Source organism: Denticeps clupeoides, chromosome 17 (assembly GCF_900700375.1).
Source record: "Denticeps clupeoides chromosome 17, fDenClu1.1, whole genome shotgun sequence".
Taxonomy (NCBI): domain Eukaryota; kingdom Metazoa; phylum Chordata; class Actinopteri; order Clupeiformes; family Denticipitidae; genus Denticeps; species Denticeps clupeoides.
In genome coordinates this window covers 1,704,068-1,720,607 of record NC_041723.1, presented here as the reverse complement: position 1 = coordinate 1,720,607, position 16,540 = coordinate 1,704,068, and the positions used below count along the sequence as shown (strand labels likewise).

The 16,540-nt window shown below is 42.5% G+C and overlaps 1 protein-coding gene across 8 annotated transcripts in view; it reads right to left on the bottom strand.

The window, feature by feature from the left end:
• Positions 1–16,540, bottom strand: part of pclob (piccolo presynaptic cytomatrix protein b) — a 69,820-nt gene that overhangs the window by 39,785 nt on the left and 13,495 nt on the right. For all 8 annotated transcript variants that reach the window (XM_028958543.1, XM_028958536.1, XM_028958539.1 and 5 more), the window contains 9 exons: positions 14,836–15,558; positions 13,869–14,726; positions 12,948–13,748; positions 10,989–12,833; positions 9,838–10,806; positions 8,678–9,646; positions 7,519–8,487; positions 6,352–7,320; positions 5,250–6,209 (listed from right to left, as the gene is read on the bottom strand). In XM_028958543.1, the coding sequence (XP_028814376.1) occupies positions 5,250–6,209; positions 6,352–7,320; positions 7,519–8,487; positions 8,678–9,646; positions 9,838–10,806; positions 10,989–12,833; positions 12,948–13,748; positions 13,869–14,726; positions 14,836–15,558 (9,063 nt within the window). The remainder of the gene's footprint in view (positions 1–5,249; positions 6,210–6,351; positions 7,321–7,518; positions 8,488–8,677; positions 9,647–9,837; positions 10,807–10,988; positions 12,834–12,947; positions 13,749–13,868; positions 14,727–14,835; positions 15,559–16,540) is intronic.

Sequence of the window (16,540 nt, the reverse complement as noted above, 5' to 3'; positions counted from 1 at the left end):
AAAAAATAAAGATAATTAAAAAAATATAGCAGTTAACTCACTGATGCTCACTGTCATACATGCCAAATGAGAAATGATCATTGTAAGCTGAACACATACAACTTGAGAAGAATCTCTACAGCCTGTGATGAGTGGGGTTAACGTGGTGATGACACGAGATTAGCCTGGTTCACCTGGGTTATAGTGCCATTAACTGATCTCTTACATTATGCAGCAGCCCACACAACCATCCCTCTCCCCATCAGCAGACACAAGGAGGGGCGGCCCGACTGACAGCTCTGCTCGTGTTTCAGGACGTGCTAATGCTAAACGTATGTGAGAGAGACTCGCCACGTTCCGAGCTACGATTGGCTGAGGAACATCATTTTGGTGCTGATATTCCTGTTCCTTTCCATCTAAACATATCAAGTGACTGGCCAACAAAAGAGTGTGTCAGTCCCTCAGAGGAGCAAAGACAAAACTGGGCGAAGCTCGTGGCTGAAAAGGCTGCGACGGAGGTCATCCCTCCTTCAAGAGAGTTATTTCTTGTCGGTTGTCCTTCAATATCCTGGTTCAGTGCCTCAGAAGCCAGGCTTATGCCATTAGTCCTCGAAGTCTCAACCTTCGGATGAGTCGAGACGCAGTGAAGAACGAGACAGAAAATAGCAGCATCTCAGACGACGACTGGAATAAGTCTTGACATTTCACTGTGGGTGCCTTCAGGCTTCGTTTAAAAGTCAAGTTGCTTTTTTCAAAATTCATTTTATTATTATAATTTTTACAAATACTTGAGCCACTCGATTCTTAGGAAGTTGCTGAAGGCAGTTTCTCCTCCCTGTCAAAAGTGTTTCATGGTAAATTGGGACCATTATCTGGGTGATGTTTTTTTTGCTTATAACACCTTCATAATGCCTGTCATTTTTTAAACCTTTTTAAAGCCTTATTAAATTCCTACAGGGTAGGAAAAAGAGCTTAAAAAGTGCTGTTTTGGTTCTGTGCTGTTCCTGACAGCATGTGAATGGAATGATGAGAAGAGCTTTTTCAGGAGAGCTCTGCATGTGTTCCTTCCATATGAATATGGATTGTGACTTGGCATTTTCGTGGTTCTGACAGTCTTCACGCCTCATCACGTTTGAACTTTGCCTGAATGGTAGGTTAAATTTCATGGAGGCAATATGCCGACATACAAAAATGAAAGCCCTTTAAAAAACGTTCAAATTTAAGTTTCTCCTAGGCCCACAATAAGCCTGACCAACTAGTTTAATGGAAATCAGTGCATATTGTATCTTCCTGTACACAGACCAGACAAAGCATATTTGGCAGAGAGTGAGATGGTCTCACATTCTCAAGCTTAACCCTGTAAGACCCAAATATAGAAAAAAATTTGCTAATTTTTTTTTGCTATAAACACTTTTTCCATCCAATAGCATCATGAGTACAAACAATAGGACCCATTAAATATATAAATGTGGTTTTGAGAAAAAAAACATTTGCTGGCCTTTTTTTTAGAATTGTTAAAAGTGATTCTGCAACAGTGGGCTTTACAGGGTTAATATGGAGATATTTTAGTTTCAAAATTCAAAATATTTATTTTGATTCAGCAACAAATGTAACAAGATTCACCAAAAATATATATGACTTACAATAAAAATGTAACACCATTGTCGTCATCTCTTGGAATCAGTTGATCTGTAACAACTGGACCTGGATGATAACTTTTCAAACGTACAACTACGTCCAACTAAACGAGTAGTTCAGTTGTATTCAGATATGACTCCCAAGTCAGAAACGAAGCGCTGGAATGTTGTCAACATTAAATCAAACTCTACATTATTCTTTTAATCGATAAATGCGTTATATTTACTTGTAAGTCATAAATTATCTTGTTACATTTGTTGCTGAATCAAGAAACATATTTGTGAATGGTGTGATATTTATTCGTGATTTTTAAAACTAAACTATCTCCAAAAATTAATCATGGTATTATTTGTTTTGGACAAGCTTTCACTAGAAAATATGAATGCAAAATCTTTAAAAGCCCATAGCATCAGGACATGGAAAGGAACGTCTGAAGGGGAGATGAAACATTAACAAGCTATGGCTTGTTGGTGCATAAAGGTTTATGTCTTCCTATGCTGTATACGCATATTAACATAAATTATGACCTTTCATCTTTTGATTCAGCGATATGGCATACTATTCATATAGTGATCAAAATGTAACCATTTTCTATAAGTAAATTTAAATGTTACTGTTTTTGAAAGGGTAACGTGTCCAAAGAAAAGACAGTGCAGCAGGAAGTTGTGTATTAAAATCTTTACAGACACATCAACATATAGCATAACCATATACCAGATAAAACAATATCTGGCCAATTCTACTGAAAGTGGACTTCCTGTCACACCCATAAGGCCAGTGAAACAGCAGGTGTTTGTATGAGGCAAGTGATAATATAACATTTTAGGATTTTCTGCATTCAACTGTAGAGTTTATATTAAAAATGTCAGGAAATGCTTGTTCACATTTTATCATTTAAAAAAAAAATTATTTAGTGATTTTTAAAATCATAATGACTTCTTTGCACAGGGTACCAAACAGGCTAGGCCCGGCCCAGGTCATTTCCATTTCCATTACCCAATTTATATCGCATGCCCTTTATACCTTTATACCGTGCAGCCGTAAGACAGATGTAAGGGGGTTGCAGTAAAACGTCACAAGCCTGTGGTGAAAACTACAAAAGCAGAGGAGAAGCTGGTCACATGGCTCTGATCACGTACTGGTATGACAACCAGAGCTAAGCATCTGAGGTGATATATGGTGTTTTAGTGACAGCAGTGGCAGATACGCCTGTGCCTCGGCTTACTGACAAAGAATCCACCCAGCTACACACACACACACTACTGCATTAATGCTGTTGTATAACCTTCAATCACTTTAACAGTTCTAGCCTGCAGGAAGTCCTGCAATGATCTTCAAATGGCTCTTATGTAATTCCACATCAGCTGAGTTCACATGATATCTTCACATGATCCAAATCAGAGGAAGGTGCAATAGTTTAACACAAAATGTTCAGAACGTCCATACAAACAGGAAGGAAGAGCAATTTTGGAATATCAAAAAAAGAGGAATGTGTAGCCGTATATACACCGCACATAATATACACTGCTCATAAAAATAAAAGGAACACAACACAATGTCACACTTCTTTGAAATCAAACTGTCCTCTTAGGAAGCAACATTGATTGACAATCAATTTCACATGATGTGCAAATAGAATAGACAACAGGTGGAAATTATAGGCACTTAGCAAGACATCCCCCATAAAGGCATGGCTCTGCATGTGGTGACCACAGACCATGTCTTCGTTCCTATGATTTCGGGCAGATGTTTTGGTCACTTTTGAATGCATTTGACGGTGCTTTCAGTCTAGTGGTAGCATGAGATGAAGTTTACAACCCACACAAGTGGCTCAGGTAGTGCAGCTCATTCAAGATGGCACATCAACGCAAGTTGTGGCAACAACCCAGCAGCAGGACTGCTACCTCCACCTTTGTGCAAGGAGTAAAAGGAGGAGCACTGCCAGAACCCCGCAAAATGACCACCAATGTGCATGTGTCTGCTCAAACAGTCAAACAGTGGTGTGAGAACCTGACATACAAGGGGGTTGTTCTTACAGCCCAACAGTGTGCAACATGTTTGGCATTTGCCAGACAACAGATTGGCAAATTTGCCACTGGGGAATTGTGCTCTTCACAGATGAAAGCAGGTTCACACTGAGCACAGGTTCACTGAGCACATTTGACAGACACATTTGACACTGAGCACATTTGAGACATGACAGTGTCTAGAGATGCCATGGAGAACGTTCTGCTGCCTGCAACATCCTCCAGCATGACTGGTTTGACAGTGGGTCAGTGGGTCATTTCTCATTGAGCCGGCATTTCTTTGGGGGCTGCACAACCCTCCATGTGCTCCAGGTAGACTGACTGCCATTAGGTACTAAGATGAGATCCTCAGACCCCTTGTCACAGCATATGCTGGTGCGTTTGGCCCTGGGGTCCTCCTAATGCAAGAAAATGCTAGACCTCATGGGGCTGGAATGTGTCAGCAGTTCCTGGCCCACCCATTCCCCACACCTGAATCCAACTGAGCAAATTTGGGACATGATGTCTCGCCCCATCCACCAACGCCACGCTGCACCAGAGACTGTTGAGTTGGTGGATGCTTTAGTCCAGGTCTGGGAGGAAGTCCCTCAGGAGACCATCCGCCACCTCATCAGGATCATGCCCAGGTGTTGTAGGGAGGCACGTGAAGGCCATACACACACTACTGAGCCTCATTTCGACCTGCTTTAAGGACATTAAATCAACGTTGGATCAGCCTGTAGTGTTTTTTCACTTTAATTTTGAGTGTGACTCCAAATACAGATCTCCATGGGTTGATAAATTTGATTTTCATCGATAATTTTTTGTGTGATTTTGTCATCAGAATATTCAACTATTTAAAGAACAAAGTATTTAATACGAATATTTCATTCATTCAGATCTAGGATGTCATTCCTCTGTTGAGCAGTGTAGTTTTTCCCCAGTCACTTTCTCCTCATGGGCCACATTTAAATCTCTCCACTGCAGGAGTGAGTTTTTTTGTTGGTTGTGTAGACACCGTATTGTATTGATCGGTAATGGGAACACTGCCAGTTGCTCACTGGTTCCCGATGAAGGCTAATGCTTTTATTGGACGCATTCCCTCATTACAGCTCCACAGCCACAGGGTGTGTAATAAAAGGCTTTTTTCACCGGCCATTAAAAAAATTGGTCAGAGCTGACAATACAGTGTACAGAAAGGCAAAATAAAGACAAAATAAGATAAAATACACACAGTATTTAAGACCCCTTCCGGCTCAGGGACTGTACTTGTTACAATGACAATAAAAATATTCTGATTCTGATTCCAAAGGCAATAGCATAGCATAGTCCCTCAAAGCACAACATCCTTGCGGATCACGAGCCAACTCAAAACCACAGGCTACACATCTCTTCCTAACTGCACACCCACACTGTAAAAAAAAAAAAAACAGCTGCAAAAGAATTTTCATATGCGCATGAAGTTGAGGTAACTCTCAAATGCTTCACAACTTCACAACAGACAGATTTAATATGGAATAATACCAGAAGCATTGTGGTACTGATGCCAACATCATATAAACAATACCGTGCATGTTCACATTTGACTATTAAACCAGTTCTCCCAGATGAGTTTTAAAGCATTACCTCAGTGAGATGTGGAACTGGGTTGAATCCACAGAGATGACAGAAGATGTTCTTGCATCCAGTGCAGGTTTTATAGTTGGGAGGATCCTTTGAGCCCACGTTGAGCTCTGTTTTGCAGAGAGGACAGGAAGACTGAACTGCTTGAATGGACACTGGAACATCTGAAATGGCTGGTGGGGAATCATTCTTCTTTGGAAGAACTGATGGTGCAGTAGTCAGTGGTTTCTTTTCTTCTTTGTGCTCTGGAGGTGGTTTGATCTCTTCTGCAGTAGGTACCTTATTGGACGATATTGACTCCTTACGGGCAGTGGGTGGGATGACAGAAGCCTCATCCTGAACTGTAGATGTTATTAAGTTTGTTGCAGAACTGAAAAATGAAGAGCCAAAGCCCATAACCTTTCCAGAAACAGATTCTGCTGGCTGAGGAGATGGTGACCGAGATCGAGCTGTGTCTTTTAGACCTGCAAGGCCAAACAGTTTCCCACTTACAGACTCTGCTGGCTTTGAGGCAACAGGTTGAGTTTTGGAAGTATCTTTCCCACCACCGAAAGAAAAACCAAAGATTCCAGAACCTTGTTTTGGAGGTTCAGCCTGTGGCTGTGGAACTGATTTAGCAGGAATGGCTTCAGCTTTTGTGACCTGTGGTTTTTCAGGTTCAGACATATCAGGTCTTTTATGTGATGGGACCTGATGGAGAGTTGTTGCCGAGGGGAGATTATCAGCATCTACAGGAGGTTGCTCTGGTGGTTTCTGAGCCACCACAGCTTTCTGTGATGAAAATGCTGCACCTGTAACCTCTTTCTTATGTGGAGATACAGGAGGTTGGGAGTCTTTCTCTGGTGATGGTGAAACAGAGAGTTTACTGGGTTGTATTTCAGGTTTCATCATTGGAGGTGCAGGTGCCTCCGTACCTCCTAGTGCTCTCTGCATCTGGCAGTTCAAGCAAAGCCATTCCTTAACCTGCAAAGATTAATGAAATTTTAGCAAGAATTGATGCTAAAACATCATAACAACATGGACAAGATTAACCAAAAAATAAGAAGAAAAACCCAATAAATTTCAAGGTCATTACATTTTTAACATCAGGAAATAAAAAACTCACTTCTGCAATTCGAGGTACAGTGTGGAATCCACACTGGTTGCAAACAATCTTCTTACACTCAGTGCAGGTGTTGTAGTTGGGAGGATCCTTGGAGCCGACATTGAGCTCCACCTTGCATAGAGGGCAAGCTTCAGACTTGGTAAACATCTCTGATGATCCAACTGAAGGACCTTCTTTTGTATGTGGAGGTGACTGCTTGTTTTCTTGGGACTCCTCTGGTTTCTTTTCTAATGGTTTTTGCACAACTGCTGACTTGGTTTGTGTCGTTTCTGGCACCTTGTTTGTGGCCTGTGTGGATAATGATGCTTTACGAGAAGAAGGAGGCGTAGAGGATGGATCATCCTGAACTGTAGATGCTATTAAGTTTGTTGCAGAACTGAAAAAGGAAGAGCCAAAGCCCATAACCTTTCCAGAAACAGATTCTGCTGGCTGAGGAGATGGTGACCGAGATCGAGCTGTATCTTTTAGACCTGCAAGGCCAAACAGTTTCCCACTTACAGACTCTGCTGGCTTTGAGGCAGCAGGCTGAGTTTTGGAAGTGTCTTTCCCACCACCGAAAGAAAATCCAAAGATTCCAGAGTCTTGTTTTGGAGGTTCAGCCTGTGGCTGTGGGACTGATTTAGCAGGAATGGCTTCAGCTTTTGTGACCTGTGGTTTTTCAGGTTCAGCCATTTCAGGTCTATTTTGTGATGGGACCTGATGGACAGTTGTTGCTGTTTGGAGATTAGCAGCATCTACAGAAGGTTGCTCTGGTGGTTTCTGAGCCACCACAGCTTTCTGTAATGAAACTGCTGCACCTGCAACCTCTTTCTTATAAGGAGATACAGGAGGTTGCAAGTCTTTCTCTGGTGATGGTGAAACAGACACTTTACTGGGTTGCACTTGTGGTTTCATCATTGGAGGTGCTGGTGCCTCCGTTCCTCCTAGTGCTCTCTGCATCTGGCAGTTCAAGCAAAGCCATTCCTTAACCTGCAAAGATTAAATCATTTTTTAGAATAAATTGATTCTAAAAACATCATAACAATATTAACATGGGTGAGATTAACTCTAAAAAATAAGAAAGCACAATACATGTCAAGGTTCATGAACTTTCGTCATCAAATAAACCAGTGTGGTGAACTACAATTTTATTGAACTTTAATAAAATCAGGAAATAAAAAAACTCACCTCTGCAATTCGAGGTACAGTGTGAAATCCACACTGGTTGCAAACAATCTTCTTGCACTCAGTGCAAGTGTTGTAGTTGGGAGGATCCTTGGAGCCGACATTGAGCTCCACCTTGCATAGAGGGCAAGCTTCAGACTTGGTAAACATCTGTGATGATCCAACTGAAGGATCTTCTTTTGTTTGTGGAGGTGACTGCTTGTTGTCTTGGGGCTCCTCTGGTTTCTTTTCCAATGGTTTTTGCACAACTACTGACTTGGTTTGTGTCGTTTCTGGCACCTTGTTTGTGGCCTGTGTGGATAATGACGCTTTACGAGAAGAAGGAGGCGTAGAGGATGGATCATCCTGAACTGTAGATGCTATTAAGTTTGTTGCAGAACTGAAAAAGGAAGAGCCAAAGCCCATAACCTTTCCAGAAACAGATTCTGCTGGCTGAGGAGATGGTGACCGAGATCGAGCTGTGTCTTTTAGACCTGCAAGGCCAAACAGTTTCCCACTTACAGACTCTGCTGGCTTTGAGGCAACAGGTTGAGTTTTGGAAGTATCTTTCCCACCACCGAAAGAAAATCCAAAAATTCCAGAGTCTTGTTTTGGTGGTTCCATTTGTGGCTGTGGAACTGATTTAGCAGGAATGGCTTCAGCTTTTGTGACTTGTGGTTTTTCAGGTTCAGCCATTTCAGGTCTGTTTTGTGATGGGACCTGATGGACACTTCTTGCAGTGGGGAGATCAGCAGCATCTACAGAAGGTTGCTCTGGTGGTTTCTGAGCCACCACAGCTTTCTGTAATGAAACTGCTGCACCTGTAACCTCTTTCTTATGCGGAGATACAGGAGGTTGGGAGTCTTTCTCTGGTGATGGTGAAACAGAGAGTTTACTGGGTTGTACTTCAGGTTTCATAATTGGAGGTGCAGGTGCCTCCGTACCTCCTAGTGCTCTCTGCATCTGGCAGTTCAAGCAAAGCCATTCCTTAACCTGCAAAGATTAATGAAATTTTAGCAAGAATTGATGCTAAAACATCATAACAACATGGACAAGATTAACCAAAAAACAGGAAAAAATACAATACATTTCAAAGGCATTTATTTTTCATGATCAAATAAACCAATGTGGTGGAATACAAATTTGTTGAGCTTTAATAAAATCAAGAAAATAAAAAACTCACCTCTGCAATTCGAGGTACAGTGTGGAATCCACACTGGTTGCAAACAATCTTCTTGCACTCAGTGCAGGTGTTGTAGTTGGGAGGATCCTTGGAGCCGACATTGAGATCCACCTTGCATAGAGGGCAAGCTTCAGACTTGGTAAACATCTGTGATGATCCAACTGAAGGATCCCTTTTTGTTTGTGGAGGTGACTGCTTGTTGTCTTGGGACTCCTCTGGTTTCTTTTCCAATGGTTTTTGCACAACTGCTGACTTGATTTGTGTGGTTTCTGGCACCTTGTTTGTGGCCTGTGTGGATAATGATGCTTTACGAGAAGAAGGAGGCGTAGAGGATGGATCATCCTGAACTGTAGATGCTATTAAGTTTGTTGCAGAACTGAAAAATGAAGAGCCAAAGCCCATAACCTTTCCAGAAACAGATTCTGCTGGCTGAGGAGATGGTGACCGAGATCGAGCTGTGTCTTTTAGACCTGCAAGACCAAACAGTTTCCCACTTACAGACTCTGCTGGCTTTGAGGCAGCAGGCTGAGTTTTGAAAGTGTCTTTCCCACCACTGAAAGAAAATCCAAAGATTCCAGAGTCTTGTTTTGGAGGTTCAGCCTGTGGCTGTGGAACTGATTTAACAGGAATGGCTTCAGCTTTTGTTACCTGTGGTTTTTCAGGTTCAGCCATTTCAGGTCTGTTTTGTGATGGGACCTGATGGACAGTTGTTGCTGTTTGGAGATTAGCAGCATCTACAGGAGGTTGCTCCGGTGGTTTCTGAGCCACCACAGCTTTCTGTAATGAATCTGCTGCACCTGTAACCTCTTTCTTATGTGGAGATATCGGAGGTTGTGAGTCTTTCTCTGGTGATGGTGAAACAGAGGCTTTACTGGGATGTGCCTGTGGTTTCATCATTGGAGGTGCTGGTGCCTCCGTACCTCCTAGTGCTCTCTGCATCTGGCAGTTCAAGCAAAGCCATTCCTTAACCTGCAAAGATTAATTGATTTTTAGAAAAATTTATGCTAAAACATCAAAACAAGATGGACAAGATTAACCAAAAAGTAAGAAGAAAAACCCAATGAATTTCAAGGTCATTTTATTTTTATGATCAAATAAACCAATGTGGTGAACTACAATTTTATTGAACTTTAATAAAATCAGGAAATAAAAAAACTCACCTCTGCAATTCGAGGTACAGTGTGGAATCCACACTGGTTGCAAACAATCTTCTTGCACTCAGTGCAAGTGTTGTAGTTGGGAGGATCCTTGGAGCCGACATTGAGCTCCACCTTGCATAGAGGGCAAGCTTCAGACTTGGTAAACATCTCTGATGATCCAACTGAAGGACCTTCTTTTGTTTGTGGAGGTGACTGCTTGTTTTCTTGGGACTCCTCTGGTTTCTTTTCCAATGGTTTTTGCACAACTACTGACTTGGTTTGTGTTGTTTCTGCCACCTTGTTTGTGGCCTGTGTGGATAATGATGCTTTACGAGAAGAAGTAGGTGTAGAGGATGGATCATCCTGAACAGCAGATGTGATCAAATTGGATGCAGAGCTGAAAAAGGAAGAGCCAAAGCCCATAACCTTTCCAGAAACAGATTCTGCTGGCTGAGGAGATGGTGACCGAGATCGAGCTGTGTCTTTTAGACCTGCAAGGCCAAACAGTTTCCCACTTACAGACTCTGCTGGCTTTGAGGCAGCAGTCTGAGTTTTGGAAGTATCTTTCCCACCACCGAAAGAAAATCCAAATATTCCAGAGTCTTGTTTTGGAGGTTCAGCCTGTGGCTGTGGGACTGATTTAGCAGGAATGGCTTCAGCTTTTGTGACCTGTGGTTTTTCAGGTTCAGCCATTTCAGGTCTGTTTTGTGATGGGACCTGATGGACAGTTGTTGCAGTGGGGAGATTAGAAGCATCTACAGAAGGTTGCTCTGGTGGTGTCTGAGCCACCACAGCTTTCTGTAATGAAACTGCTGCACCTGTAACCTCTTTCTTATTTAGAGATACATGAGGTTGGGAGTCTTTCTCTGGTGATGGTGAAACAGAGGCTTTACTGGGTTGCGCCTGTGGTTTCATCATTGGAGGTGCAGGTGCCTCAGTACCTCCTAGTGCTCTCTGCATCTGGCAGTTCAAGCAAAGCCATTCCTTAACCTGCAAAGATTAATGACTTTTAGCAAGAATTGATGCTAAAAACACCATAAGAATGAGATTAACCAAAAAAAAGGAAAACAAATCATTTCAAGGACCTTTTATTTTTAATGATCAAATACACCAATATGTTGGACTACAATTTTATTTAGCTTCAATAACATCAATAAATAAAAAAAACTAACCTCTGTAGTTCGAGGTACAGTGTGAAATCCACACTGGTTGCAAACAACCTTCTTGCACTCAGTGCAGGTGTTGTAGTTGGGAGGATCCTTGGAGCTGACATTGAGCTCCACCTTGCATAGAGGGCAAGCTTCAGACTTGGTAAACATCTGTGATGATCCAACTGAAGGACCTTCTTTTGTTTGTGGAGGTGACTGCTTGTTGTCTTGGGATTCCTCTGTTTTTTTTTCCAATGGTTTTTGCACAACTGCTGACTTTGTTTGTGTCACTTCTGGCATCTTGCTTGTGGCCTGTGTGGATAATGACCCTTTACGAGAAGAAGGAGGCGTAGAGGATGGATCATCCTGAACAGCAGATGTTATCAGATTGGATGCAGAGCTAAAAATGGAAGAGCCAAAGCCCATAACCTTTCCGGAAACAGCACCCACTGACTGGGGAGAAGGCGAGCGTGACCTTGGTGTATTTGTGAGCCCTCCTAGGCCAAACAGTGATTGGGATTTGGTCTCTTTAGAAGTACCAAAACCAAACCCCAAAAATCCAGAGTCCTTTTTTTGAGCCTGTTCCTGGGCTGTTTGGTTCACATCAGTTTTGGATGCACCAACATGGGGCTGGTTTTGTGATGTTTCCTTCAGTAACTGGTCTGAGGACTTCTGATCTGATTTTCTCTGAGAACTTTGTTTGGTTTCTAGCTGTCTGTTGTCTGTGGTGACTCCATCTTTCACTTCAGAAGCAAGTGGTTGCCTCGGAGTTTCATCTAATTTCTGTTCGTCCTGCTTCCCACTAGTAATCATTTCCACGTCAATCTTTTTTTGTGCCACCGTAGGAATAGACTGCCTCCTATTTTGAGAAGCTGAATCAGGAACTTCCTTTCTCACCGGTGATGTTGGTGTTGGAAACTCTTTCATTTTGGGTGAAGGTGGCATAGTAGTTGGGGCCCCTTTAAGTTTTGGTGATGCAGGAGCTGAGGCATCCTTTCCTTTTGGTGACCCAGTTGTTGGGAACTCTTTAAGTTTTGGTGACCCTGGAGCTGGTACCTGCTTACTTTTCGGCGATCCTGGAGCTGGGTTCACTGCTGGAGATGACTGCCTCCTATTTTGGGACCCAGTATGTGGGGACCCTGGAGTCCCAGAAACAGACTGTCTTTTTGGGGAGTAGCCTCCAGGCACAGCCCCTTTCATTACTGGTGATCCTGGTGTGGGCAAAACACCAGCAGAGGAAAGTCGGCGCTGTGGTGAAGCTGATTCCACGACTTCTTTCTTTAACGGTGATGCTGGAATTGCAACAGCTGGAGAAGATGGCCTTCTATGTGTTGACCCTGTTAATGGTGATCCAGGTGTTGCTGTAACAGATGGAGAAGACTGTCTCCGAGGAGAACCTACATGAGGAGCTTCCTTTATCTGGGGTGATCCTGGAGTTGGAGAGGAAGACGACTGTCGTCTCTGAGGGGAACCTGACTGTATAGTATCTTTTTTCATAGGTGAAGATGGGGTAAATTTCTTTCCAGGCAAGGACGGTAGTGGAGCTTCCTTGAGTATTGGTGATCCAGGTGCAGGGCTTTGCACCTGAGAGAGAGAGTCCTGAGAAGGTGGAGCAGGATCTTTTGTTTTCAATGTGCTTGCAGCTAGCGCTACTTTGGTCTTAGGAGTTTCAGAGTCTGTTGTCTGTCCAGCAGGAACATTTGGGGTGTCTTTCCGCTGTTCTGAAACAGGAGTAGGGCTTGCATTCTTTTGTGGTTCTAAATCTGTAGGCACCTTGGTGGTCTGTGGTGTTACCACTGGAGGTCCAGATGGCTCCATACCCTCAAGCGGTCTCTGCATCTGGCAAGTGAGGCAAATCCAGTCCTTAACCTGCAAGTTTTACAGAAGAAGTTACTAAACATGAAAATTATTTCTACATGCATGATGCGGTCAGTCTACATAATAATAGCTAACATTAATATTTTGTGAATTAAGCAAACTTACATCTGTGAGATTGGGTGTTGGGTTGAATCCACAAAGATTACACACAGTGTTCTTGCACTGAGTGCAAGCGTTGTAATTAGGAGGATCCTTCGAGCCCACATTAAGCTCCACCTTACAGAGTGGACATGAAGATTGGGGTGCTTTGGCAGATGTTTCATTTTTAGCTTTGGACAGTGGCGTCTTAGGCTGTTCAATCTGCTCCACTTTCTTCGCTGTTGAATTCCCGTCTTCAGGCTTTTGTGCAGTCCTGGGTTTCCCATCTGATTCAGGGGGAACCTTAGGAACCGCCTGGCCTTGTACGGAGCCTTTATGAGAAGAGGGAGGTTCAGCGGGAGGCTCATCTTGTACTGATGATGTGATGAGATTGGAGGCTGAGCTGAATATGGAGAAACCAAAACCCACGACTTTCCCTGAAACTGATTCCGCAGTTTTTGGAGAGGGTGATCGGGATCGGGCTATGTCTTTACTCCCGCCAAATCCAAACCCAAAAAAGCCAGACTCCTGCTTAGACGGTTCTGCTTTTGTGGGTTGTGCAGATTTAGAAATGTCTGCTTTCAACATGGACTGTTGAGGTTTTACAGTCTCTTGGGTCTTCTGCATTATATCGGTTTGTGGTTTATTATTTGGTTTCTGGACATCTGTTTTTTTCTTGTCCTTTGGTGAAATAGGTGCTGGAGACACTGTTTGTTTCTGCTGGGTTTTGTTGGTGTGGGGCTGTGTCTTCGATGTTGGAGGTCCTGATGGTTCCATAGCTCCCAGAGCTCTCTGTGTCTGGCAGTTTAAGCAAAGCCATTCCTTAACCTGCAACAGCAAATAAATATATTTCAGTATAATAAACAATAAGATCTTACTCGCTTAACATATTTACTGCATAATGAGAACAGGTGAGAAGATGACTAGAATTTTATTTTCTTTAATTACCTCAGTCATGTGAGGCATGGGATTATTACCACAGAGGTTGCACACAGTTTTTTTGCATTCGGTACAGGTGTTGTAGTTGGGAGGATCCTTTGAACCCATATTAAGTTCCACTTTGCAGAGAGGGCACAAGGACTTTCCTTTTGGAGCTGGTTGGGTCGAATCTGTGACATCTTTGGACTTAGCAAGGGTCTCGTGCATTTTTTCTGATGGTAACACTGGCTTGGCATCTGGGGCTCCTGCTTTCTTATGGGATTCTGTTGATGGCTTGTGTGCATCCTGTGTTACCTTTTGTTCTAGTTTTTGAACAGCAGGTTTGTTTAGTTCAGCAGGACGTACTTTAGGGGAAGCCTGAGCTGATAAAGATTCCTTACGGGAAGTGGGTGGAGTGATAGGAACTTCTTCTTGAGCAGCTGAGGTCATCAAATTGGACGCTGTACTGAAAATAGAGGAACCAAACCCCAAAACTTTCCCTGAAACAGAAGCAGCCGACTGAGGAGAGGGTGATCTTGATCTAACTGTATTTGTGATTCCACTTAAGCCAAAGCCAAATAACCCAGACTCTTGCTTTGGTGGCTCAGCCTCTGTTGGTGGTGCTGTTTTGCTAGGTGATGGTGCAGCATTTGGTATAACTTGAGGTTTTTGAGGCTCCTGTAGCTGAGCAGGCTTCTTTTGCTGAGACTCTTGAACAGGTTTTGGTTTGTCACCATCGGAAGGTTTGGCCCCTTTTGTTTGTAGAGAGGTGGGCTTTTTTTGTTGATCGGCTTGTGATGGTGTGGGTAATTTGCTTGGCTCTGGCCTCATCATAGAGGGTTCTGAAGCTCGCTGCATCTGGCAATTCAGGCAAAGCCATTCTTTAGCCTGTAGCAACAGAAAACAACATTGATTAGAAAAGACTGCAAGCATTGTAATTTGCATAGAGATGTTGTAAATGTAAACAGAATAAAGACAGTGAATCTGTTTTACTTACCTCAGTCAAGTGAGGTGTAGGGTTAAAACCACAGCGATTGCACACAATGTTTCTGCATGAAGTGCATGTGCTGTAATTGGGGGAATCTTTGGATCCAACATTGAGCTCTACTTTGCATAGTGGACATGAGGATGGTATGCCCGGTGGCATGGGCTGCAACTCTTTCTTCGGGGGTTCAGTCAGCGTCTTAGCCTTAGATGTGTCTTGAGGCTTCTTGTCTTCTGCTTTCTTTTCCTCAGCTTTTTGTGCAGCCGGAAGTTTAGACGAACCCTGGGCTGAGACTGACTCTTTCCGAGCAGTGGGTGGTGTTACAGGGGTCTCATCTGTGACTGCAGAGGTGATCAGACTCGATGCTGAGCTGAAAATGGAAGAACCAAGGCCCAAAACCTTGCCAGAGACAGACTCCACAGGTTGAGGTGATGGTGATGGAGATCTTGGTCTGTCTCGGAGACCACCAAGACCAAAGCCAAATAAGCTAGATTCTTGTTTTGATGATTGCACTTGTTGCACTGGTGCAGATTTGGCAGGAGTTGCTTCACCTTTTGGCATCTGTTCTGGGCCAGTCTTCGTCTGGGCATCGTCTGCTTTCTTCTTTGGGGAACCTGGCACAGAGCCTTCAGTCTTGAACTCCTGGGATTGTGCAGGGTGTTTTGGAGGCCTTTGTTGTTCCGTTCCGCCCAGAGCTCGTTTTGTCTGACAGTTCAAACACAGCCATTCCTTTGCCTGAAATGAATAAAAGAAATTAGATAACTTTATTTGCCCATAATGGCCATACATTTGGACAACCATGCTTTTATTTTTAGCAATTAAAATGAATAAGTATTTGTATGACTTAGTAAGTGACGGATTTAGTTAAAAAAAAAAGAAAGAAAATCACCAGTCCAAATAAAAACACCACCAACACAAATCACCACCACCAAGAAAACACAAGTACCACAATGTTAAGTTGCATTTTTGAAGCGCTTCTCATACATTTTCAAAGTGCTTTTCAATGCATAGGTAAAATAAAGTCTTCATTACAATTACAAAACTACAATTACAAAATTACAAAATAAATGCAAAAAGGAGTAAATAGGAAGGTTTGAAAAGGGTCTGAGTCTGGCTTTAGAAATTTTGCTTGTCCTTTTTAAGAGCAGGAAAGACAATTCTAGGATCAGAAAGTAAAAGGCAATATTTTTCTTTTACTTGACCTCCTGAAACAATGTAAATGTATTTTATATTTCATAACCGCAAAATTATTTCATGATTGTCTACTTTAAATGCTTTTGGTGAAACTATTTAATTGCCAGTAGTCAATTCAAAATGCCTTTTTAAGTAAAATTGTATTCTACTTTAAAGTACAACGACAGACATTTTGTTACCCTTAAAACCCCCAAATCAAATGAGTATAGAAATAACAGGATTTACTGTAGCAAATCTGAAATAAAATAAACTAAATAAATAAAGTAAAATAAATAAAAAACATCACCCATAAACATTAAGCTGGCTACACATAGAAATGCATCCCGAAGATACCAGCAAACCAAATGTGTCTCAGGACAACAGCCAACAGCCTGACATGCTGCAATGTACTAAGAGACATGAATATCTTATGAATATTTTATTTTAAAATATCAAAATCTCTTCCCAGCAGCACTGTTGCATTTAGACACATCTGCCTTGTCTGTGTGCAGCCTGCTGTGTTGATATCTAATATTTTACATCA